This window comes from Schistocerca nitens, chromosome 10 (assembly GCF_023898315.1).
Source record: "Schistocerca nitens isolate TAMUIC-IGC-003100 chromosome 10, iqSchNite1.1, whole genome shotgun sequence".
Classification (NCBI taxonomy): Eukaryota; Metazoa; Arthropoda; class Insecta; order Orthoptera; family Acrididae; genus Schistocerca; species Schistocerca nitens.
This window is the reverse complement of record NC_064623.1, coordinates 168,156,678-168,183,526: the sequence shown is the minus strand read 5'-3', so window position 1 is coordinate 168,183,526 and position 26,849 is coordinate 168,156,678. Positions and strand designations below refer to the sequence as shown.

Genomic DNA, 26,849 nt, shown 5'->3' with positions numbered 1-26,849 from the left:
ATAAAATACAATCTAATTGAGAAGCCATCATGGCAGAATAGAATAAAAAAACTGAACTACGCAAATTACATTACCAAAACTACATACAACAAAAAAAGCCTATCTATAGATGCAAAATTAAAACACTATAAAACAGTTGCACAACCAGAAATAACGTATGCAGCTGAAACTATCTTCAAAACAAGTAATACAGCAGAAATTGACGGAATACTAAAAATAGAAAGAAGAATAATTAGGACATTCATAAAAAAAAAAAGTATAAAATAAATGGACACTGGAGAATAGCATCAAATGAAACAGTATATAAGAAAATAGAACCAGTTATGAGCACAATCAGGAAGAAACACATCTCATTCTTTAGACATCTGATGAGAACTCCAGAAAACAGAATTAGTAAAAAAATAATACAAAAATTGTGGAATATCAAAAGCGACATTAAATAGATCACAGAAATTAAGGAAGATATAAAAACTCCAAATTACAGTAGATGACCTAAAAAACAAGACAGAGAAAACCAGAATACTGCAAGATCCGCAAACCAGACTACAAATGAAAATCAATAAAAGGAGTACAGGAAGAGTGGTCTCAGATGAAGAAAGAAAGAAAACGTCTGAAAGAATGAAGAAATATTGGGCAGACAGAAGATCAAAACACCTTTCATATAAGAATAGACTCTAATAATTATATTACCTAAATATCATATTAAGTTATTGTTGAGCCAAATTGTATCCCTGTGTAACCACTTGTTTACAACTTTGTATTTTTGACTAGAGTGGTCCAATGAAGGCCATAAAATAAATAATAATGAAAGAGACTAATGAAAGTCATCTTAAAAAGAGGTAATGGAAGGGTAAGGGTTTTAATCATCGCTTGTATTTCCTTGGATCTTGTTGGATCATACCTCTTTCAGTAGCAACAGTCAGTACCAGAGCTAAAATGTGGTTTCATTATTGTCCAAAATTTCTCTTTGTTTCATTGTGAAATTCTTGTGCAAGATAGCTAGTAACATGCCAAATTCAGTGTTCCTGTACACTGTAAATTGTAAAGTTGCAGTAATACTTTTGGTTCCAACATATTTTCTGCTGGTAGTAGAATATTTCCTTGCAAGATGTGGGTGTAGTCAGTGAACTATGAAGAGGAATATTTCATTCCACAACATATCTGTGCAACTGAACACAAAAATGCTCTTTCCAAGGCTGCTGAGAAGAAGATACCAGTGCTTCTGATGGCAATTGCAATGTCGAGTCGAGAATCACAATTTGCATTCGATTAATGTAAAGCTTGATGGTGGAAACCATTTGTGGAAATTACAGAATCCTACCTTAAGACAGTTTTTGGAGAATATACAGACAAAGCTGTGCCCAGTAAGTCTAGTTTGCAAAAATGTTACTTAAGTTAATGTAAAGGTGGTGTAATGAAAATCAATAAAGATGAATAAAAAATAGAAAAAATTGTGGCTCTCAGTTGATTAGTCAACTGATTCTGTGGCTCTCTTATTGGCATTGGCATTGTTGGACTATTACATCATCCAGAAGGTAAATAAATAAAAGCATTCCTCTTTAACAACAGTATGTCAGGGCCAAGTTAACAATTCAACTACCACACAGTTATTTACCAATCCATTACAGATACTGTGGCCTGAAGCTGCTCCGCCGACATACATGGAAAAGGCTGGAAAAAAGTGCTATTTCCAAACATGCTTCACGTGGTGTGTGTAGCACATTGTTTTCATAGGATGTTTGAAGAGATTCGAAGCTTGTTTCCAGATGTTGACAAATTGTTTTCCAGTATTAAGAAAGTCTTTGAGAAGTCTCAGCAGGGATTCAGACATGTACGAAATATACCTCTGCCCCCTCAATTTATTGTGACTAGATGGGGGACATGGAATTCAGCAACAGTTTACTATGCTTCAAACTTCCTGTGATCAGTACCCATTAAGATGTAGTAGCAAAGAAACTTCTCATATCTTTGGAAGTAAGAAATGATGTGACTTTCAGGCTGAGTTTGGTCTCGTGCCACAGGTGGTCTGCAAGCTTCAAAAAACAGAGCTGACTTTGACAAAGTCAGTGAAAATTGTGGAAGAATGTACGAGGTGTGGCTAGAAAAAAACCGGACTAGTACTGGTGAAACAATAAAACGAATGCAATAAGGCTGAAAGTCGCGTGGCCTGTCACGTGACTCGCTCCGCCTACTGCTCGAGTTTCATCTGCCTCCTGCACTCGGTCTGCCCGTGGCGTCTGTTTTAAGTAGTTGACGTTTTGTCTGTGCGTCGGAAAATGTTGAGTGTACAGAAAGAACAGCGTGTTAACATCAAATTTTGTTTCAAACTAGGAAAATCTGCAAGTGAAACGTTTGTAATGTTACAACAAGTGTACGGCGATGATTGTTTATCGCGAACACAAGTGTTTGAGTGGTTTAAACGATTTAAAGATGGCCGCGAAGACACCAGTGATGACACTCGCACTGGCAGACCATTGTCAGCAAAAACTGATGCAAACATTGAAAAAATCGGTAAACTTGTTCCTTGTCAACTCCTGTTAACTCAGATACTGCTCTGATTGTTAAACGGTGATCTTGTCGAACAAGTTTACCGATTTTTTCAATGTTTGCATCAGTTTTTGCTGACAATGGTCTGCCAGTGCGAGTGTCATCACTGGTGTCTTCGCGGCCATCTTTAAATCGTTTAAACCACTCAAACACCTGTGTTCGCATTAAACAATCATCGCCGTACACTTGTTGTAACATTACAAACGTTTCACTTGCAGATTTTCCTAGTTTGAAACAAAATTTGATGTTAACACGCTGTTCTTTCTGTACACTCAACATTTTCCGACGCACAGACAAAACGTCAACTACTTAAAACAGACGCCACAGGCAGACTGAGTGCAGGAGGCAGATGAAACTCGAGCAGTAGGCGGAGCGAGAGTCACGTGACAGGCCACGCGACTTTCAGCCTTATTGCATTTGTTTTATTGTTTCACCAGTACTAGTCCGGTTTTTTTCTAGCCACACCTCGTAAAATGATTCTTTCAAAAATTCCTGAACTTGACAAACTTCGAACTGTTGCAAATATTCTAATCGTGACAATTCTGTTGCAGTAGACATAGACCCTACAGCATTTCACTGCTTTAGATTTTGTCCAATTACCTCTGTAGATGTCGAGAGATCATTTTCTCAGGTGAAAAATATATTATTGAACAGGAGAGTCAACTTGACTCCAGAAAATTAAAAAAGCATTTGGCTGTAACGTGCTTCCAGTAAGCTGATAAAGCTTTGGCATTCATAGGCTTTCAAGAAACATTTTCATTGTTCTGTCAAGTACAGTTAGAATTTTGTTTGAAACTTAAAAGTTACTTTAAAAATATAATACAACACAATGTTAACGTAAATATGTTGATTGTGTGATTGTCTGAATAGTACAATCTAGTAAATAAGTAGACATGATATAAGTTTTTGTCTATGTTAGCTGTTTATAATGCCTTTTTGCTTGCATATTTTAGTGACTTACAATGCTTAAACTTATGGTCTCTGATAATAAGTAAGCAATCACACACACACTTGTGGTCTCTGATCACTCATACAACTGTTCATACAAACTACATTACTAATTGTGCACAGAACAATGCTTTTATTGATATGCATTAATACTGTTAAGCTAGTAAAAATCGCCTACATGAGTTTAATGACATTTAGAAATAATGTAAGAAAGATTTTGTGAAATGAAGTAAAATAATTTTAGTGTCAATTATAATAACTATTGAATCAAACTTCTCCTTTCATTCCCAAGTAATAACTAATATTGTTTTATGATAAAACACTCTAAGGAAAATGCCAAAAAACCAACTTTTTGTGATTTTTTTTTTTTTAAGTTCAAAAGATGTCATTGATTTGCTGCACTTCACAAAATGTAATTCAGCCTAGACAAGTTAGTTGAATAGGCTCATTGTCGTTGTGAGAGTCATGATTTTGTGGCAGATTGGCATCTTTTTCACTTTCTCAGCATCTCTGTGGCAATTTTACATTAAATAATCCATAGTGGTAAAGTTCTTCCTCCGACGTCTCAACATATTGCTACCGCATATGCATTGAGCTTCGTGCTCCCTCCAAACATTACAAGCACACATAACTCTATTCCAAAAGCACACTCCTCACTCACTGTCAGTGACAGACTGCTACTGCTTGACACTCTTAACAACAAATAACCTCTTTGGCCTACCCAGTGCAGTATTTTATTTCATACTACACTCTACTATTTGCACGTTATTTGAGCCTCTAACAAAATGTGTAATAAGTATAATGTTGTTGTGGTCTTCAGTCCTGAGACTGGTTTGATGCAGCTCTCCATGCTACCCTATCCTGTGCAAGCTTCATCATCTCCCAGTACGTACTGCAGCCTACATCCTTCTGAATCTGCTTAGTGTATTCATCTCTTGGTCTCCCTCTACGATTTTTACCCTCCACGCTGCCCTCCAATACTAAATTTGTGATCCCTTGATGCCTCAGGACATGTCCTACCAACCGATCCTTTCTTCTAGTCAAGTTGTGCCACAATCTCCTCTTCCCCCCAATTCTATTCAATCCCTCCTCATTAGTTATGTGATCTACCCATCGAATCTTCAACATTCTTCTGTAGCACCACGTTTCGAAAGCTTCTATTCTCTTTTTGTCCAAACTATTTATCGTTCGTGTTTCAGTTCCATACATGGCTACACTCAATACAAATACTTTCAGAAACGACTTCCTGACACTTAAATCAATACTCGATGTTAACAAATTTCTCTTCTTCAGAAACGCTTTCCTTGCCATTGCCAGTCTACATTTTATATCATCTCTACTTCGACCATCATCAATTATTTTGCTCCCCAAATAGCAAAACTCCTTTACTACTTTAAGTGTCTCATTCCCTAATCTAATTCCCTCAGCATCACCCGACTTAATTCGACTACATTCCATTATCCTCGTTTTGCTTTTGTTGATGTTCATCTTATATCCTCCTTTCAAGACACTGTCCATTCCGTTCAGCTGCACTTCCAAGTCCTTTGCTGTCTCTGACAGAATTACAATGTCATCAGTGAACCTTAAAGTATAATAAGAAATAAAATTACAATTTTTTGCAGACAAACTACACTGGTGTGCTAAACTTATGGATGAAGGTAATTTTCACAAAATGTGTCACTGGGAAGCAATGTAGCTGAAAGAAGCTTGGATCATACGTAGAAGGAACTGTTGTAGTATAGTACAAAAGGTAACTTAGAAAAATCTGCAGTAAGACAAACAGAAGTGACAATTTTATTTAAGGTCAATAATTAGAATGAAGTCACTGCAATTTATGATAGCCCCTTGAACATTACAGAGGGTAGGGCACGGTTCTGCAACATGCTCCCATGCCGGCCACGAGGTAGGCGAGGTGTTGTTGTGGTAGGGTGATCCATTTCTCCAGCAGCACTGTTGACAACTGGTGTATGAGGACATGCAGTGTGTCTCCTTAATGCATCCCACACATGTTCTGGGTTTTAAGGCAGGGGAACAGACGGGCCAGTCCGTTCACTGAATGTCCTCTCATTCCCAGAGCTTCTCCACCTCTGCTATTCAATGCGGCCACACATTGTCATCCATAAAAATGAATTCAAGCCAAATGCACCCCTGAAAAAGGGCATGTGGGGAAAGAGTACAGTGTCACAATAATCTTGACCAATGCGTGGACCACGTTCAAAGATTTGGACGTCATTACACCTGTAAGATGTTATTCCTCTCCACATCGTGAAACCTAAACAACCAAAACAATCGTGTTTGACACTGCTGGATGCACCCGCATGTGCTGAGAGGTGGGGACACATAATGCACCCGTGGGCATTGCCAGACATGATCGCTTTGATACCATATTTACTCGAATCTAAACTGCACTTTTTTTCGGTTTTTGTAATCCAAAAACCACCTGCGGCTTAGAATCAAGTGAAAAGTAAGCGGAAGTTCTGAAAAATGTTGGTAGGTGCTGCAACAACTAACTTCTGCCATTGGATATATGTAGTGCTAAACAGGCATGCTTTCCAGGCACAAAGATACATGCTGGCGCCAAAATCTCTGAGTCAGTAAATAAATTAAAAGAAAAGGTAGAAGAATGTAAACATTATGCCATGTATTCTTTCGTGTTTGCTGCGATCTCATTTAAATCCTGTCTGCCTAATAAACTACAAAACTAGAGTGAGACAACAGCAAACGCCGAAGAATATACATACGGTATCATGTCATGTTTATATTCGTATTATTCTTATGCTGAATAGTGATAGTCAGGAATGAAGCACGGAAACTGACTAGATTTTTAAATCTAAGATGAATCTAATTTCTGTGCACAATGTAATGTACTAAAGAGGCGTCTGCAAAGATTTTCAAATGGAGAAAAATTTTCGCTAAACTTTCGTTCAGAACATCTTCTATCATACACAGTCTATTATTTGGTTCTTGTTGATCATTATCAAAGAAAGCTCAGTGTAAGTAACAACAAATAGCAGCTCTTGCCTTTGTTTCGCTTATGAGACAATTTCTCTCTTTTTTTTTATTGTAAGCCGCGGTAGCGCACTCAAAAGCAAGCCATGCCGCAAGCAGCGACAGGTCGTAAACACACATTATCAGAATGCGACAAATTGTGCATGACACAGTACAGTAATGCATCTTCAGCTTAGAGTGATGTAAACACCTATAACAAAGAGAACGGCACTTATCAGATCAAAGCAAAATGAGCAATCGATTCAAACCAGATGAAGCACGTGAAAAAGGAAGGGTACCCGTATAAATACGGACAGAGCGCCTGACACATAGCGATGGCTACTTGGTAAAGCTTAACTGTTAAGCTTACGACTCGAACCAAAGTACTGTAGCTGTATCTTCATCCATTCGGCCACAATAGTGTCTCACGTTACAATGGACTTACTTTGTTTCGATTTGGAGGTGCGGTCTAAAACTTTTCTCTCCCCTTGAATTTCGAGTCTCAAATTTCATTTGCGGCTTAGATTCGGGAAAAATTTTTTTCCTTGATTTCGAGTCTCATTTTTCAGGTGCAGCTTAGATTCAAGTACAGGTTAGGTTTGACTAAATACAGTATTCGGGTGTTATGGTGTGGGTAGGCATAGTGTTGTTTGGGTGTACTGATGTCCAAATTTTTGAACACAGTACACATTGTGGCCAATGTTATTGTAACATTGTCCTTCATGTGCATGTTTTCAGGGGTGCATTCGGCCCTCACTTCATTTTTATGGATGACAATGTTTGACTGCATCAAAATCTCTTGGTGGAGGAGCTCTCGGAATGAGAGAATATTTGCCAAATGCACTGGCCCGCATGTCCCCCTGACTCAATTTCCATCGCACACATTTGAGGTGCATGGAAGAGATGTACTACGGCACGTCCACGTGCACCGACTACTGTCGAGCAGTTGCCAACTGCACTGGTGGAAAAATGGAATGTCCTTCCACAAGGACTTCGTACCGACCTTGTGGCTAGCACTGAGATATGTTGCAGCACATGTATTGCCGTTTGTAGTGATCGCACATCCTATTAAAAACCATGATTGTCTTTTGTAATGTCCAGGGGACTATGAAAATTGTAGCAACTTCAGTGTACTTATTGTCTTTGCGTCTCATTGCATGTTTCTTTCAGTTACCTTCTGTGCTATACTGTAGCAGTTCTTTCTATGTGTGGTCCAAGTTTCATTGAGCTATGTTACTTGGCAGTTGAGTTTTTGCACACCAGTGTTTAAAGGCCTGTACACAACTAGTTCCCCATGCCACTAACAGATGGCACTAATTGTCATGTTTACAAAATGTTTACAAATACATTGCGATTCTTCAAACTGAATTATCAAACCAGATTGACAAATAAAAGAAATGAAATTATGTTGTGCCTTTATTTCTTGAACATATGTGTGTGTGTTTGTGTGTGTGTCTTAACTGTATGTTAATGTTGTCTTGAATTTACTGTGTCATTGCAGCCTGCAGAGCAGACAGGAAATGGTCTGAGGAAGTTCTTTGCTAGATTCAAAGAGGTAAGGGAAAAGACAGGTGAATACTGTTAAGTGCTGAGTAGCCCTTGACCCCACAATGGATGTCAAATGGCTGATTACTATTATTATTATTATTATTATTGGCGAATTCTCCCCAGAAATGGAAGACGTTAAGCAAATAGCTCGATCAAATTTTCTTTGAGTTCTTCTTATTCTTCCAATAGACTTACATTCTTTCTGAACAGGCGTGTTTATGCTCATCTGGCCACTTTGGTCCGTACTGTTTTTTTTTGTGGTTGCACTGATACAACTTCCCATTCGTCTACTTTGTGTCTGAGGTGTGTCTTTCTAGAATGTCGGCTGGTCTTATGTTTGCATTATTTAGGTTCTCTCGAATTTCATCTAGCCAAGGTGTGGAATTCTTAAGTGAGGTCAGATAATCTATTATTCTCTTTGTCAATCGATTTTCTGATAGTTGGCTGAGATGGCCAAAGATTTTATTCACCTTTACCTAAATTTCAATTGTGATGTTCGAAAATTTTGCTGTTTTAATTGATTGTAGCCTATATGACCGTCTTGGGTATATCTTCCTCCTAGAATTTTTGTGATGATCTTTTTCTCTTCTTTTTTGATGTCTTCAAGTTGTTGTTTTCTGTTAAGAGTTAGTGTTTCACTTGCATAGAGGATTACTGGTTTTATAACAGTATTGTAGTGTTGAATTTTTGTACCTCTTGACACTGATTTTTTGTTTTGTGGTAACCTTAACCCTTTTTCATTTTTTTGGAGGCGATGTTGCTTTGAAATTTTTTCAATACCTGTCGGTTCGATGAATTCTCCAAGGTATTTAAAGTATGTGACCCTCTTTATTTTAGCATCAAGTTCGCAGCTTCTGTTTTTGAACAAAATAATTCAGTTTCCCCAAATGAAATTTCTAAACCTACTTTTTCTGGACGTTCTTTTTTCCAGCTGTTTGACTGCAGTCTGCTCATCCTCTGTTAGTATTGTTAGGTCATCCACAAATGCAAGATATGGTATGTAGAGGTTGTTTTTGGCAACACCCAGTCGGCTTGGCTTCCAAACTCCACATTTATTGAGTTATTTCTCTCATTCTTCCATAACTTTGCCTTGAACTACGTTGAACAGTATAGGAGAGAATCCGTCACTTTGTCTCACACCTGTTTGTATGTCAAAGGGTTCTGAGATCTCTCCCATAAATTTTGCTTTAGATTTCATGCCAGGTAGTGTTTGTTTTATGATTTCTCCTGTTTTGGGATCTAATACCCTCTCTTCTAAAATTTGGAATAGTGAGGGCCTGTCTGTTGAATCGTATGCTTTTTTGAGATCTACGTTATGTGCATACTACAGATTTTATTATTATTGTTATTATTATTGTGAAATAGCCACACAATTAAAAATTGCACATTAATCAATGGCTACATTCAGTCTGGTTGTGTTTCATGTTTATTTATAGAGTATAAGTCAGTCAGAATGATAAACTTGTTGAAAACTAAGAAATTGTGAGACAAAATTGCTGACTAGTACTTACTTTCACTAGAAGAATCAGAACTGCCAATAGAGTAATATAAAAGTTTGTACACTATAATAGCTTTGTGAACTAATAGTTCCATCTTCCAGAAGGACAGAGAAATTATTATTATTATTATTATTATTATTATTATTATTATTTCACTGGGGCCATCTAGTTCCACATTAAGTGTCATTATATTTGGCATTGAACTTTGCTTTCTTTGAAGTCCAGGTTTCCTTTATTCTTTGTGCATATGCTCCTATGTCCATGGGACACAACGTCTTCTTTTTGGTTGCTCAGCTTAGTGTAGCCCATTTGCCACTATCTTCTTATGGAAGAGATCTGTATTGCAGACATCTTTGAATTTGATTTTATGAGTTGGCGGTCTCATTTGGTATTTCTTAACTAAGGCATTGTGGTTTTGGGATTTGAGTCAAAAAAGTGAAATGTATTCTTGCTCAGCCTGTTCCCATCCGTTGGTTTGAAACAGCTGTAATATCGTGCAAGTGTTTTACCGATTGCATCTATAATTTTTCTATTGTAGTGGGTCGGATGTGCAGTGACTGCTGTGTGTGGCCCATCCTTATAGTGGTCAGGATGGCAGTGGCCCCTCATCTGGGCATTATGGGCATGATGGGTTGACAATGGCTGTGGGAGTCCTTTGTGAGGGGAAGCTCAGTGCAGTGAGACAGTTGGCATGCAAGTAAACTCATTATTACACCAACAAGTTAGAGATGTGTGCCCTCGCCCTGTGGCGTGGCCGGGGGTCAATCTCTGGGCCAACGGTGAACAGATTCTGCGCTACACTGCATCTTCTGTGTAGTGGCGTAGTGGCTTGGTGGTGCTGATGCAACAAATGTTGAGTCTTCAGCTGGTGGTCACGGTTCTCGCAGTGGCAACTGGCACTGGTTGGTGAAGCCTGCAGTTTGGTAGCGTCACGTATAAGTGATAGGCTGATGATGACGGCTGTCCTACAAACGCTGGAACAGTCTGGGAGCATGGCGGCCACAGGTTACGGTCACCAGCTCAATTTTCTGCCTGGTGGTGCAAACACTGTGGAATAGATAATTCCCCAGTGACTCTTTGTTTGGGTGCCTGACAGCAAATGAATGCACCTCTGGTTAGCGAATTGCTGCATTACTGGCTCATTATGAGAGCCTTGCCGTATTTTTACGTATCATGTGGTGTGTTCCGTGTGTTGTACCACAACACTATTGTGCCATAGACTACCTTGTTTACTTTTTTGGTAGATGCTAGTGTCGTATTTGGAGTCCTTATTTGCCCTAGTGAATCTGCACTCTCTTTACTCCAATATTTTGAGGAGGACTTTGATTGCATTCAGGGATAGGATTTTGGCTGCATACATAACTACTGACTTCAGAACCATATCCTAAAGATGTATCTTAGTATGTTGTGAAAGGCATTTTGTGTTGCAGAACCGAGCGAGGTGGCGCAGTGGTTAGACACTGGACTCGCAATCGGGAGGACGACGGTTCAATCCCGCGTCCGGCCATCCTGATTTAGGTTTTCCGTGATTTCCCTAAATCGCTCCAGGCAAATGCCGGGATGGTTCCTTTCAAACGGCACGGCCGACTTCCTTCCCCGTTCTTCCCTAATCCGATGAGACCGATGACCTCGCTGTCTGGTCTCCTTCCCCAAAACAACCAACCATTTTGTGTTGCAGATTTTGTGTGATATTTGGTAGCCTATTTCACTTTATGTATTCATTCCTTAAATGCTTCCTTGTCTGATTCACTTTTCTTAATGATATCACACAGTTACTTAAATTTTCCTAATCTGTTGATGTCTCTACGTTTCGTCTGGAGTTTTGGAGGGGCATCTTTGATTTTAGTCATTATTTCTGTTTTTCTTCAAATGTTCAGCGGTTTCTTGGAAAAGTTTTATTTGAATAGTAGCAGTTACTACTTCATTTTAAAGAATGGGAATACCATGAGCAAAAGCTAGACAGTCTACCATGATTCTCTTGGATTTAGTTCCAATTCTTGTCGGGCTGTAGACAGTTACTATCAATCTTGTTCGCCAGATACAGATGATTTTTGTTAAGGACACATTCAAAAACATCGTAGATTGCCCATTGCCTTCTCCTAACTCTTATTTTGATCTCAAAGGAATTTGAGAGGCATCACAGGAACTTTGTCGTAGAGTTTGTATCAATTAAGGTGGCTCTAATTAATGCTAATTATTTAAGGTCATCACCGAATTCATTAAAGATGTTTATCAGAACTTCATGACCTATTGAATCTTAGGCTTTCTTGAAATCTGCAAGAACTGATGTACTCTTTAGACTTGATGGTACTTTTGAGGTTATGGATCTGTTGTCTTTGTCGGGTGTTATTATCTTTTTTTTATTTTTATTTTTTTATTTTTACAATCATATTGACCAACTAGGATCACGTTAACAACTTCAGTTCCTCTTCTTCCCTTGTTGTTGTTTCCTATTTTTCCATTATGCCTCAATTTTCTCCCCTTGAAGTCTTTTCCTTTTTTCTGTCCCAATTTTTTATTTCTTCTGCTTTGAATGCTTCCAAATTTAGTATTTTCTTTTTAAAGTGGATTCTTTATGATATTTCTGATTCTTTGATGTTGTTTCTTTCTAGATCTTTCCTTACTTCTGTAATCCATGCTATTGTCGATTTCTTCTTTCAGAAATATAGGAGTATTTGTTTTGTTAGTCTGTTTCCATCCATTCAGTAGAAGTGTCTGAAAAAGGTTAATCTTTGTTTGGCCATCAGGGTCGTCACTGATGCCATTCAAGAGCTCCTGAGTGGTGCTCATGTGATGGCTCTTCTGATCAAAATTGAGAAGTTTTGGAACAAACTTCGCTGACCCACGTCTCATGCCCAAAACATCCAAAAAAATTGCATGACACGAGCCGACTGGTATGCCAACATCCTCAGCAACTTCTCTTGTGGTAATTCGAATATTTTTGAAAGCTATTTTCTTCACAGCTTCGACGTTATCATCAGTTGTTGATGTGCTGGGGTGTCCAGAGTGAGGTTTGTCATTGGCGTCTTCTTGGCCATCCTAGAAGTAGCTTGCACCACTTCTAAACATTTTTTATACTTAGAGCAGGCTCAGCATATATGCAACTGTCAACATTTCAAGTGATTTAGAGCACTTGATTTCATTTTTCACATAAAATTTGATGTAAATTCTTTGCTCCATTATTTATAATAATCGAAAATCGCTGAGCACACTAAAACACATCTAATCTTTCCACCTGTCAAAAACAGTTGCAGTATGCTGCACACTTAAAACTGTGAACATATGTTCGGGACATGTGTACCAACACAAAAAAAAAAAAAAAAAAAAAAAAGATCTATAATCAAATGTACTTTGCCCATGCAATTTGAAAAGTCACCTTTCTATTTGAACAGCCCTTGTATACGTGTGTTGTGATGTTGCCAGGGCACAATTTGTGCATAATCCTGCATTTAATTTCCTCACACTGGCCGTTTACACAGTCTGTCACTTATGGGTATAGATGTTGTATGAGTATATAGTATTTATTTCAACTATGTATGCCACATTATGCAGATATGGCTGCATAACTTACTAAGCCACTGATTGATATACTAGTTGATAATAAGTAAATGAGTAGTTTAATACCCATTATTAATGTATGTATTTTTATACTTAGAGTACATGTCCTTATATACTAGTCACACTCCATAGATGCTTAATGTTCACTTGTTAGGATAATGTAACATAGGGTTTGTCTGATCTTTGTATATTTCTTGGAACTTTACCTTTGTTCACTTCTCATTACTCTTGCAGATAGTGCATAATGCATATAAATCGGTTGTCTTACTAAAGGAAAAACATTAATGTAATGTTTTCTTAAACAAGACGAGAGTCTCACTTCATTATGTAATGATTCAGTATGTAAAAAATGACATAGGAATTTGTTACTTATAATGTTTATCTCCTTTGTAATTACATATTATCATTTTCTATTTTGGTAATAAGATCTTGTTATTGGATACCACTATGATCAGGCTAGGAATTATTTGGACACCGATACACAATGATGTTTTGGATGCTGTTTTTGTTGTTACCTATAACTGCTGCCAACCTCTGACATTATCTATGTGATGATAGATGTTCCTTTGCATTTGATACTCTTTGATTATACTATCTTTGGTGTTATAGTGACAATTTATATCTGTTTCTTATCTGCTATTAATGACAATATCTGTATGAATTCCATTGAAGTCTGTGTTATTGTTTGTATGCTCTCCATCATGACATTTATTTATATAGAACATAAGATAACACACCATATGATATTAACTACATTGTGAGTTTTCACTGGATAGCTTTGCAAGAACTGTAGGTGATTCTCTCTTCATACAGACGATATTTATACTTTCCGTTTGACTGCGTATACTACAAAAATTTATGTTTTTACTTCTAATCCTCCAGTAATAACGCTTGTAACAAGTGAAATGGGTTGAGAAATAAAGTTGCACGTGTACAGCTGAAGCCTTAAGATGCTTTACATAAAAAAACAAAAACTAAATTGGGTGTAGTTATTGTAATTGCTTTATTGAACAAAGTGTTGGGTTCGGCTAAAACTTCAGTATTAGTTTGAATGGAAGAAAAGTTGGCAGTGATAAATGAGCTGTTGTGGTGCCCCTTGTGCATAACGTTGAACATGTTGACTGGACAATATAGCATAAAGAATAGGTGTAGCAGTCATTTGCGATCACTTAAATAATGCTGTTTCTTTGGCGGCTCACCAGAGTGCACCAGGGAGCTGACCCAGGTGCCCTCTGTAAGTGGGCCTGTGAACTGTATGGACGTGCACTCTATGAAATTGCATACACCATGATTGAAGGTACATCACTGTAATTTTTCATAGAGTCAGGCAAAGGCCAACGATTTTGTGGCATAATTTTGTAGTTTTTGTGAGAGAATTTTCCCTTTGATTCAGTTGAGAAACTTATTGATACATCTCAATGCTCCCACATATCATCTCCACGATTCTCCGGCTGATTCCTGCTCACTTCATTGACAGTCAGAAAGTGGAAACTGTGTAGTAGTACACCAGTGCAACCTCTGTTTACGACTTCACTTCTGCCGTAGTTAGTCAGTCATTTGCTTGTGCCATGGATCATAATTGCAACCTCTTACTGTGATGTGGAATGACTCAATTTTACAATTCATTTCAGAGTTTGAACTGGATTTGCTCCACTGTGAGTCAGCATTTAACATTGCCGTTTCATTGCTTATTCAAATTGGCTGCGTTCTAAATGGGTGTTGGTACATGGGGCAACAACACCCAATTTTGGAGATAAACAAAGTTACAAAAAATTATTTTAAAAAAGGTGAAATATTTTTAAACATTTTTCTTGTGATCTTTGACCAATCCTGCACATGAAAATCATTATTAATGATCATTTATTTTAAGGAGAAGTCTCTCTCTCTCTCTCTCTCTCTCTCTCTCTCTCTCTGTCTCCCTCTCCCTCCCTCCCTCCCTCCCTCCCTCCCTCCCTCCCTCCCTCCCTCCCCCTCTCCTCTCTCCCTCCCTCCCCCCTCTCCTCTCTCCCTCCCTCCCCCCCTCTCCCCTCATTATTTTTAACAGTGATTTATACCTTTTGTAAGTAGCACACACCAGTATGAATTGCGTTATATATGCATGATTAGTAGTGTTCCCACTGTGCACTGTACAGGTAGGCGATGCAAATACTTGATTGTGATATAAGTTGTCTACTTGCAGTTTTATGGCATTCTGATTCTTTCTCTGGGGCAGTAGCAACGCTATGAATGTGACAGTTCAGCACCAAAGGAATTGGTGCTATTTTACTATTCAAAATAATGAAGTTCTGGTAGAATTTGATCCCTATTCTCAAATACTACTTCACAATGCCACACTGTTCACATACCAATATTATATACCCATTAGGATCTCTCTCACAGTCATATCTCATACCTAAGTCTAGCTACTGATTTCTCATGAGCATAAATGATAGTTTATCTGTAGCAATAACCAATCAACTCAGCTACAGATACCATGATGATCAGCTCATGATCAGACACATTGCACAACACTATAATTCCATGTAGCACAGTCTGGCACACGTGATAAGTCAATGCACTGTGGTATGCATGAATATAAATAACTTCGTGCCTAAATGTTTCAAAACAGATGTGGAAGTGCATCGCACTTTCCTGTTGCATCCATACATGCTTTGACAATTAATTACTCATTACTGCCATAATAGAACTTTCCAGATCACACTCTGCTCCATGCTCCATTGAGGATGCCATCTCTTACAAGACTATCTTAAGTATTAGGTTGATGCTTAAGTTCATAGTGTTTTTGTTTTACGTGTTGGTGTTCTGGTTGCTATGGGTTTATTTATTGATTGTCATTTTTTATTTGCTGTTCACTCACTATTTGAGATTACAGATTGTCATTTTATCATTAGCAGGTAGTGAGTGGAGCTGTGGGTGCTAGAACATGGAGTGCCAAGTGGAGAAATCAGAACATTTCTGACGTATTCTTCTGTTTGAGTTCAGCAGAGGGGTGACAGCAGCAGAGGCGGTCAGGTACATTTGCACCATGTATGGGGATAATGGCATTGGACAGAGCACAACAAGAAAATGGTTTTCTCATTTAAAAGAGGAAAGTTTTGATATTAGTGGCTCTCCACATTCACGAGGACTTCGGGGTTTGATGAAGAGTGTTTAAACATATTAATCCACAATGATCCACGTCAGTGTACTTGAAACTGGCAAATAACTGATAAACTGTGACCATTCCACCACCGTGCGGCATTTACATGCAGTGGGAAAGGTTCAAAGATCAGGTGTAGCCAAAATAAATAAAATAAAAGAAAAACAGTGTGCATCTCTGGTAGCTCATCATCAATTGGGTAAAGGAACTGCACATTAGCTGTGAATTATATGGAATGAAGATAAACGTGAAGTCTACATCTACATCTACATTTGTACTCCGCAAGCCACCCAATGGTGTGTGGCGGAGGGCACTTTACATGCCACTGTCATTACCTCCCTTTTCTGTTCCAGTCACGTATAGTTCGTGGGAAGAACGACTGCCGGAAAGCCTCCGTGCGCGCTCGAATCGCTCTAATTTTACGTTCGTGATCTCCTTGGTAGGTATAAGTAGGGGGAAGCAATATATTCGATACCTCATCCAGAAACGCACCCTCTCGAAACCTGGACAGTAAGCTACACCGCGATGCAGAGTGCCTCTCTTGCAGAATCTGCCACTTGAGCTTGTTAAACATCTTTGTAACGCTATCATGGTTACCAAATAACCCTGTGACGAAACGCGCCACTCTTCTTTGGATCTTCTCTATCTCCTCCGTCAACCCGATCTGGTACGGATCCCTCACTGATGAGTAATACTCAAGTATACTAAGACAGTGGTTTTCACAAGGCAATTAAGGAAATGAAATGTGATAATTTGTGATCATTTATTGAGCAAGTTGATAACTTTGGGTACCTAGGATGCAAAATACCCAATAACATCATGTATAATCAAGAAATTAAAATGTGGATAGCCATTGCAAAAGAAATGATTTCTAAAGGGAATAATATTTTCTGTGGCTCAGTAAAAGAAGGATTAAGAAAAGGGTTAGTGAAATGTTGTGTATTGAGTGTTGTGCTGTGTGGTGCCTAAACATGGACACCATAGCGAAGAGAAGAGAAATGCTTGTAGACTGTTGATAAGTGGATCTGGGGAAGATTGGAAAGGATGAAGTGGAGGGAGAAAATAAAGAGTGAGGTTGTATTAAACAGGTTGGAAGAGAAAGTATGGGAAACAACGAAGAGGAGGAAAATAAGTAGGTTGAAAAACCAGGGAAGGAGAGACTGCAGAATAAAGGATCCTTGACAAGGACTGGTGAATGGAAACAAGGACAAAAGAGCAAGAAGAAGGTACCAGCTAAGTGACAAGATCGAGATAAGTAAATTATAAGGCTGCAGAAAGAATGGAAAACTAGAAAGACTGCAGAATATTGAAGTTACTCTCAGATTTTCATGATGTGATTCATTAATAGTATGCTCCCCGGTATTCAGCTAAATAGGCAAAAAACATCATCACATCACATCATTCCATCCTGGATTTTCCATGTTTTGATATCACATGACTAAAACATATAAAAAAGGTTTTCTTTGTTGTGACATAACAACTGGACTCTCATGATATTGATGTTGAAAGACATGAAGTTGATTACTTTTTGAACTGACCTTGTGAACTCACACTGTCTCTTACCCAGAAATGATCAGCTGTTCAGTAGTAATTTAAGAATTGCACTTTGACCTCTGTTATTTTCATTATTCATTATTTTTATTTTGCTGATTGAAGAGGTAAAAATGAAGCCAGGAGAAGTGCTTAACATGGAAGCTGATACTCCATTACAACAAGGAAATGAGGTAACCAGATGTGCTTGATGCAACATCCTATATTGTATAATACAGGAAGTCTTCATCAACCAAAACTAATTTAGGAATGCGTACATATTTTCTGTGATTTTGTTCACCATATTTGATATGGATGGTGCTGATGGTGTATTAGAATTCATTACATGTGAAATATACAGTTCTGTTAGTCACATTGAGATGTCCCTTGTTGTAGTCCAGCCAGCTGTACTTCACAGTTATTAAGGAATTTCATAAGACACCTCAAATTCAGTTAAATCCTTCTGAACAGTTATACGTAATGTTAGCTTTCTGCTGCCGTAGAGTCTCATCTCCTGGTGGAGAACTGTTCGGTATGTTGTAGTATCCTAGAACATATTTTTAACTCAAACATTATGACATTCCTACCCCAAAACAAGCTCCAGAAAGTATCTGCATGGATGTTCGGTATGTTGTAGTATCCTAGAACATATTTTTAACTCAAACATTATGACATTCCTACCCCAAAACAAGCTCCAGAAAGTATCTGCATGGATTCAAGAAATACCACTTGTGTCAAATACAATGTGCTTTATACAAGGTTTCCAAATGGTATTTGGCACTGAGCCACATCATAGACTGCCACTGTAAATACTCTCATGTAGAGTATCTTCACAGATATGTGATTGACTTGAGGATATTTGACCATTTTCTTTATGTTTTTGTTTCCTTTCATTTGTTTAGTTTTGTAGGAGCAAATCTCATGGTTATGGAGTGAGTCAATATGTGAAATTAACATCAGAAAAGTTAATAATGAGTAAAATAAAATTTACATTAATCCTATGCATACAAGAAGCTACTTGAGTATATATTAGGAAAATCAACAATACAACACAGGAATTAGCTTAATTGTTTTCCCAGGAGCACCTCTGACAGGATAGGAAGAGTGAGCCATGCCAGAAATCTTCAATTTAGGCTTGGAATAGCAAGGATTACTCTTTAATTTTTGCGGTAGCTTATTGAAAACTGATCCAGCAGAACTGTATACCTTTCTCAAAAGGGGCAAGGAGACATGATCCAAATGCAGGTTGTATTTCTGGCTAGTTTTAACTGAGTTAAAGCTGCTCTTTCTTGAGAGTAAGCTCATATTATTAACAACAAATGAGATTAAAGAAAATTCCTGGACTCTTGAGGTTCACATTCTTACATCGCATATTTCTCAAATTGCCCGTTTCCAAATCAAAAACAGGAAGAGTTACCCCAGAATATGCTGTCATATGTCATAAGTGAATGAGACTAATTTTCATGTTGTACCAACACTTATTACAGATACTATTCTAATCGTAAATATAACAGAGTACTGTTTTTGAACAAGATACTGAACACGGACTTTTCACGACAGCATACCATCTGTCTAAAGACCTAGGAATTTGGATTGTTCAGACTCACCAATCATATGCCCATTCTGTGTAATCAAAATATCAAAGTGACATTTTAAGTAATAGAACCCAGTATGTTGTACTGGACAGTGAAAGTAACACTGGATGTGGCCCAAGGAAGTGTAACGGGACCTCTATTTTTTTAAATATTTTTTTATATTTTTTATTTATTTTTTTTCAGTAGGCATTAATGATTTATCAGATGGGATCAGCAGCACAACCTGTTTACTGATTGTGAATATGGCTGCAGGAAAATATTTTCATTAGATGGTCATAAGAAAATGCAGAGAACGGACAAAATTTCCTCTTGATGTAATGAATGGCAGCTCATTTTTAATGTCAATAAATGCAAGATAATGCAGGCATCAAAGAGGAATAAAGCAATAGTTCCCAATCACAACATTACAGATGAACATCTTGAACACATGTATTGTACAAGTACTTAAAGCTAAAAAGTGATATGATATGACACAGTCGTGTAAAATCAGTGTTAAGGAAAGTGAATGGAAGACTTAGATATGTTGGTAGGGCTCCAGGCAAGTGCAGTGCATCTGTAAAGGAAGTCAAGAGTGTGACCAATTCTAGGCTATTGTGTATGCAGCAATTGTCTACTAGTCATGACAGTAGACATTGATTGTATTCCAAGATGTGCTGCTATACTAGTGACAGTTCTTTAGGCTGGATGACAATGTGTGATGGCATCAAAGAGCACTGGTGGAGGAGCTTTTTGAATTAGAGGCCATTCGGTGAATGGACTGGCCTGCCCATTCCCCTGAATTAGAACCTGTCGAGCATGTGTGGCATGAATTGGGAAGATGTATTACACAGCAGCCCACATGCACCAATGACCATCCAGCAGTTGTCAACCACATTGGTGGAAGAATGAAATGCCCTGCCACAAGAGCTCCTTACCAGCCATGTACGAGCATGGAAGCACGTTGCATAGCATACATTGCCATCCGTCATGATCACACACCCTACTAAGAAACATGCCCCACGTGTTGTAATGTTAAGGGAACCATCATGAATTTCAGTGTTTTGATAAAGGTGCCATTTATGTTTGTGTCATTACACATTTCTTTCAATTACTTTCTGTGCGATATTGTTGCAGTTCTTTTTATGTATGGTCCAAATTTAGTTGAGCTATGTTACTTGGCAGTGACACATTGTACGGAAGTTACTTTCATCCTTAAGTTTTGCACACCATTGTAAATCGAGTGCCAGATTCCAAGCACACTGACCTCTATCTCAACACTTTGATTCTTTACCATCCTTTACAAAGGAAATCCGTGCAGAAGACTGTGGGCCATAGAACTTGAACAATGTTGGACAAGGAGAGCCTCACTGAAGAATTACACCCTCTAACAATACAATACCAAAAGAACTGTATCCAGATAGTCAAACTGAATTGGCATTACAGTCAAAGAGATTGAGACTGAGAAAGGAGGGGGGAGGCAGCTAATCACTTACCTATCTTAGGTTGGCCCAATCTGTGCAAAGATCGATAACGTCTGTCAGAAATGTAATGTCCATCGAAATGGGGTAATGAATGTCAACTTGCTTTAAATGTGGAAAAAATGTAAGTTAATGCAGATTAATCTTTTCTTCTTTATACAATCAGGCCCAAAGGACTGCGTTCTACTTTGAGAGATTGCCTCCACTTAAGCCTGTTTTCAGCTCCTTTCTGCCATTCTTCCAGCAATCCCACTCTCTGAAGGTCTTTGGATACGCAGTCACTCCATCGAGTTGTAGGTCTTCCTACGGCCTTCTGCCAGTTGGCGTGGTGTTGAGTACAGTTTTTGACCATCGGTTGTCCTGCATTTGATCAACATGTCCTGCCCATTGGAGTCGTCATGTCTTCATTACAGCCACAATGTTTGGCTCTTTGTAAATATCATACAACTCTGTATTGTGACGAATCCTCCATTTTTCACTCTCATTATCGTAAATTGGTCCAAAAACCTTCCAAAGGACTTTCCTTTCAAATATCATCATTCTGTTCAGGTCTTGCTTGGTTGTTCTCCAGGTGGCACATCCATATAATACTACCTGCTGTAGGAGTGTTTTGTATATGTTTATTTTGAAATGTCTTGACAAACTTCTGGTTTTGAGGAGAGCATTAAGGCCATGGTATCAGTGATTACCTGCCTGTAGTCTTGCCTGTATATCCATTTTACTCGATGGTTTGTCTCTGAATACTGTGCCCAGATATTTGAACTCCCTGACTTGATGATAATAACCTACTGTTCTCTGTAAGAATGGAAGTGGTTCTTGAGTTTCATTATGTCTACAGTGGAGAACCATGTATTCTGTCTTGTCACGATTGATCTGAAGTCCAATTTTCCTCACTGTTGTTGCAGATTAGTAGGAAAAACAATCCTGTCCTGTAATGTTCAACTACAGTATTAGTGGTGTGCTGCTTGACACAGCCACCTCAGTTAAATATTTCGTTTTAATGTTGCAAAGTGACATGAAATTATATAAACTTGAATACTGCTTGACAGTTTGGGATCTATGCAAGTTTAGATTAAGGAAAGACATCAAAGCAATTAAGAGAGTGCTGCTATATTTGTTACCAGTAGGTCTCAACAACACACATGTATTACGGAAATGCTCTGTGAAATCAAATGGGAATCCCTGGAGGGAAGAGGATCTTTTTCTGGGCACCACTATTGAGAATTTTCTTCGTGACAAGGCCTGCAGCCTAGAATGTGTCAGAATATGTCATAAATGTCATAATATGAATGGTCTATATGGAAATTGTCTAATTTCTTGTACTGTAGTTGTTAATTGCTAAATTCACTTGTGTTATTACATATACACCTACATACATACTCTGTAAGCCACCATATGGTACACAGCAGTGTGTTCCTTGCCGCTAATCGTTCCTGTACCAATTACAAATGGAGCTAGGGAAAAATGACTGTATGGTTCCATATGAACCCTGATTTCTCTTATTTTGTCCTTGTGGTCCTTATGCAAGATGTATTGTCCTGGTAGTTCGATTGTCTGGCAGTCTGTTGCGAAAGCCAGTTCCCTAAACTTTCTTAATTGTGTTATAAATTTATTTTTGGACGCAAGTTGTTGAGTACTTGATGAATTGTTAGAATGTCTTCCTTGTTTCCATCTGTTAGTACCAAAGTGCCATATACATTAGACTCTCACTAATGAGGCCCTCAGTAGTCCGGCCTCTCAGTAATCCGGCGCACATCCAAAAACACACGCACAGTGAATTATCGTGTGCATCAATAAACAATGCTTTATATACTGTATTTGAAATTGTAGCTTTCGTTACAGTTCTGAATCATGTCTTCTAAAAGGAAACACGTTACACTAGACCTCAAGCAGAAACTCAAAATTTTAGATAAGCCATTGCTGCCGAGTTCAATGTTGGACGAGCAACTATTTATGACATCAGAAAGAAATACGAAGTTATTTGGCAGTACACAACACAAATGGATAGTGAGTTGGGAAAACGGAAGGTTATGCGAAAGAGTAAGAATGAAGAACTGGACGTAGCTGTTTATAGATGGTTCATACAACAATGCAGTAAAGGAATTTGTCAGTGACCCGATTGTAAAGGAAAAAAGCAGCTGCATTTAACAAACAACTTGGCGGTAGTAACTTGTTTGCAGTGTGCGAAGGTTGGCTATCAAGCTGGAAAATACGACATGGCATTCAGCTGCTGACAGTCACCGGGGAAAGTCGCTCAGCTAACGATAAGGATGCTGATGAGTTTGTAAGCAAGATACGGAAGATAATAGACGAAGAAGATTTAACTGCTGATGCCTTGTATAATGTTGATGAAACAGGACTCCTTTTTACTAGATGCTTCTTTCAAAAACATTAGCTGCAAAGAATTAGAAGGAAGCTCATGGCTACAAGCAACAGAAAGAGCGCATAACATTAATGGTGTGCTGTAATGCAAATGGGGGTCATAAACTACCACTTATGGTGATTGCAAAATCCCAACACCCACGTTGTTTTCAACACACTGACATAAATACTCTACCAGTGCAGTATTACAATCAGAAGAAAGCGTGGAGGGACAGACAAATATTCTCTCAGTGGTTCCATGAAATGTTCGTACCAGCAGTGAGAAAAGAGCTAAAGAAGAAAAAGCTTCTGCTGAAAGCTATCCTTATAATTGACAATCCTCTCAGTCATCCTTCAGATGTTTCTCTAAAGTCCGATGGTATACATATGCAAGCACTCTTTCTCCCACACAATGTGACAGCCCTAATTCAGCTCATGGGCCAGGGAATTTTGGAATCAATTAAACGCCATTATCGACATTCACTTCTCGTCTCCTTGCTGAACGAAAGTAAAAACAACTCTATCGAGACTATGCTGAAGGAGTGGAAAGAAATTAACATACGTGATGTTGTTTTCCAAGCAGCCGAAGTATGGGATAAAGTGGAGAGCGCTACCATAATGAAGAGCTGGAGCAAATTGTGGCCATCCATTGATGCCGAGTTGTATCCAGTAGTGAGTGATAGCAATGAGCTAGTCAGTTCGGAATTATCAATTACTTTTTACAGTGACATGTTCCACAATCTTCCAGGGGGAGAAGAAATTGATGATGAAGATGTTACTAAGTGGCTGAATGAGGAAAACTCTGATACAGACCAAACTTTAGCAGATGAAGAAATAATCAAAAGTGTGAAAGAAAGTAATGATGAAAGTGATGAAGAAGAGGACACAGGAGGAGAGAGCATGAAGATTTCTCACACTGCTGGTGCTGAAGGTGCCAAGGTCTTCCTGGAGTACATTATGCAACAACCAGACACATGCAGTTTGGATGTAATGCTTGTAAAGCGGTTGTGTGATAAAGCATGCCACCATTGCGTATCATCATTGTGACAATTAAAAATTAGGGACATATTTCATTGTGAGTGATACAACTGAATAATGATGTACAGTGTACAAGGACTAAGTTTTCTTGGATTTAATAAAGTATATCCTCTTTGTTTTAAAATGGTATCCTACGGTTTAATAAAGTACAGTACACTATATCCACTATGTTTTTGAAATAAACAAAAAACAAAATAAATGAATAAAATAAAATTCAGACACACAGTAATCCGGCACCCATATGTGCCAGGAATGGCTGAATTAGTGAGAGTCTAGTGTACATATCTATTGTACTACATAATTTTGTTGAGTGGTGGCCTTTTCGAGCTAAAATTTTTTTCTTCTATTGTGTTGATAAGTATGTCTCCAGTTGTGCCCACAGTACGAGGTGCATTCAAGTTCTAAGGCCTCCGATTTTTTTTCTAATTAACTACTCACCCGAAATCGATGAAACTGGCATTACTTCTCGACGTAATCACCCTGCAGATGTACACATTTTTCACAACACTGTCGCCATGATTCCAAGGCAGCGGCGAAGGCTTCTTTAGGAGTCTGTTTTGACCACTGGAAAATCGCTGAGGCAATAGTAGCACGGCTGGTGAATGTGCGGCCACGGAGAGTGTCTTTCATTGTTGGAAAAAGCCAAAAGTCACTAGGTGCCAGGTCAGGTGAGTAGGGAGCATGAGGAATCACTTCAAAGTTGTTATCACGAAGAAACTGTTGCGTAACGTTAGCTCGATGTGTGGGTGCGTTGTCTTGGTGAAACAGCACACGCGCAGCCCTTCCCGGATGTTTTTGTTGCTGTGCAGGAAGGAATTTGTTCTTCAAAACATTTTCGTAGGATGCACCTGTTACCGTATGCCCTTTGGAACGCAATGGGTAAGGATTGCGCTGTCCCAGAACATGGACACCATCATTTTTTCAGGACTGGCGGTTACCCGAAATTTTTTTGGTGGCGGTGAATCTGTGTGCTTCCATTGAGCTGACTGGCGCTTTGTTTCTGGATTGAAAAATGGCATCCACGTCTCATCCATTGTCACAACCGACGAAAAGAAAGTCCCATTCATGCTGTCGTTGCGCGTCAACATTGCTTGGCAACATGCCACACGGGCAGCCGTGTGGTCGTCAGTCAGCATTCGTGGAACCCACCTGGATGACACTTATCGCATTTTCAGGTCGTCATGCAGGATTGTGTGCACAGAACCCACAGAAATGCCAACTCTGGAGGCGATCTGTTCGACAGTCATTCGGCGATCCCCCAAAACAATTCTCTCCGCTTTCTCGATCATGTCGTCAGACCGGCTTGTGCGAGCCCGAGGTTGTTTCGGTTTGTTGTCACACAATGTTCTGCCTTCATTAAACTGTCGCACCCACGAACGCACTTTCGACACATCCATAACTCCATCACCACATGTCTCCTTCAACTGTCGATGAATTTCAATTGGTTTCACACCACGCAAATTCAGAAAATGAATGATTGCACGCTGTTCAAGTAAGGAAAACTTCGCCATTTTAAGTATTTAAAACAGTTCTCATTCTCGCCGATGGCGGTAAAATTCCATCTGCCATACGGTGCTGCCATCTCTGGGACGTATTGACAATGAACGCGGCCTCATTTTAAAACAATGCGCATGTTTCTATCTCTTTCCAGCCTGGAGAAAAAAAAATCGGAGGCCTTAGAACTTGAATGCACCTCGTACAACAGCTTGCATCCAAAAATAAAATTTGAAATGGAAACAGAAACCAACAAACAAATCCGTAAACTGCCTTGGCCGTAACATCAGGAACAATAACAATCATCACGTGTTTGAAATCAACAGAAAACCAACTACTACAGACAGCATAATCAAAGGAAGTGCTTCTCACCTAAATTCGCAATAAATATGATAATTTCAACTCCGTGATCAATAGAGTAATCAGTTTACCACTGGAAACCAAGCAGTAAAAATGAGCTAACAGTATGCCATTATACAGCCCATCAAAATAAATTCAACCTGAGTATATTCACAAACTTTATGAAAAGCACACTAAACCTAAAAACCAAAGCTTATGCGAAGATATAAAATTTACAAAGGGAACCAGGACTAAATAAAGATCAACATAATAACACAAATATACTTTGGACAAATATCACATCAGATAAACCAAATTTTAAATAAAACAGTGGTAAAACTAGCTTTCTGAAAAAACAGCAATGTAAAAATGAAAATTCGATCTGGAAAAACCAAAATCCTGGTTTTCGTCGACTCAGGCACACTCAAAATTCATTATAATGGCTGTATTAAATTCTATATTGGCTAAATAGGATGAAGTTTTAGCACTGGATTCAAAGAACACTCAAGAAATTGTGACAGCAATCGATCAAGCTTTTGCCTGTATCTCAAAAGACAAAACCACAAAGCATAACACGTCAAAAATGCATTGCAAGTTGTACACAGAGTACAAAAGGGACGTGCCATAACATGTTGGAAGAATTAGAACTATATATGCACACACAAAAAAATCATCCAAATGGTATTCTTAACGAACAGAATGAACATAAAAATTATCTAGAAAATTTTAGTGACATGTTGAAACATGAGCACAGATATTTTTGTTTTAAAGTAAATAAGAAACAAAACATATCCATAGATACACATCA

General features: G+C 38.5%; 1 protein-coding gene across 1 annotated transcript in view; it reads left to right on the top strand.

Annotated features, from left to right (window-relative positions):
* The window catches only part of LOC126210203 (uncharacterized), a 158,945-nt gene that overhangs the window by 73,736 nt on the left and 58,360 nt on the right, over positions 1–26,849 (top strand). The window contains exon 6 of the mRNA XM_049939381.1: positions 7,985–8,038. Within this exon, the coding sequence (XP_049795338.1) occupies positions 7,985–8,038 (54 nt within the window). The remainder of the gene's footprint in view (positions 1–7,984; positions 8,039–26,849) is intronic.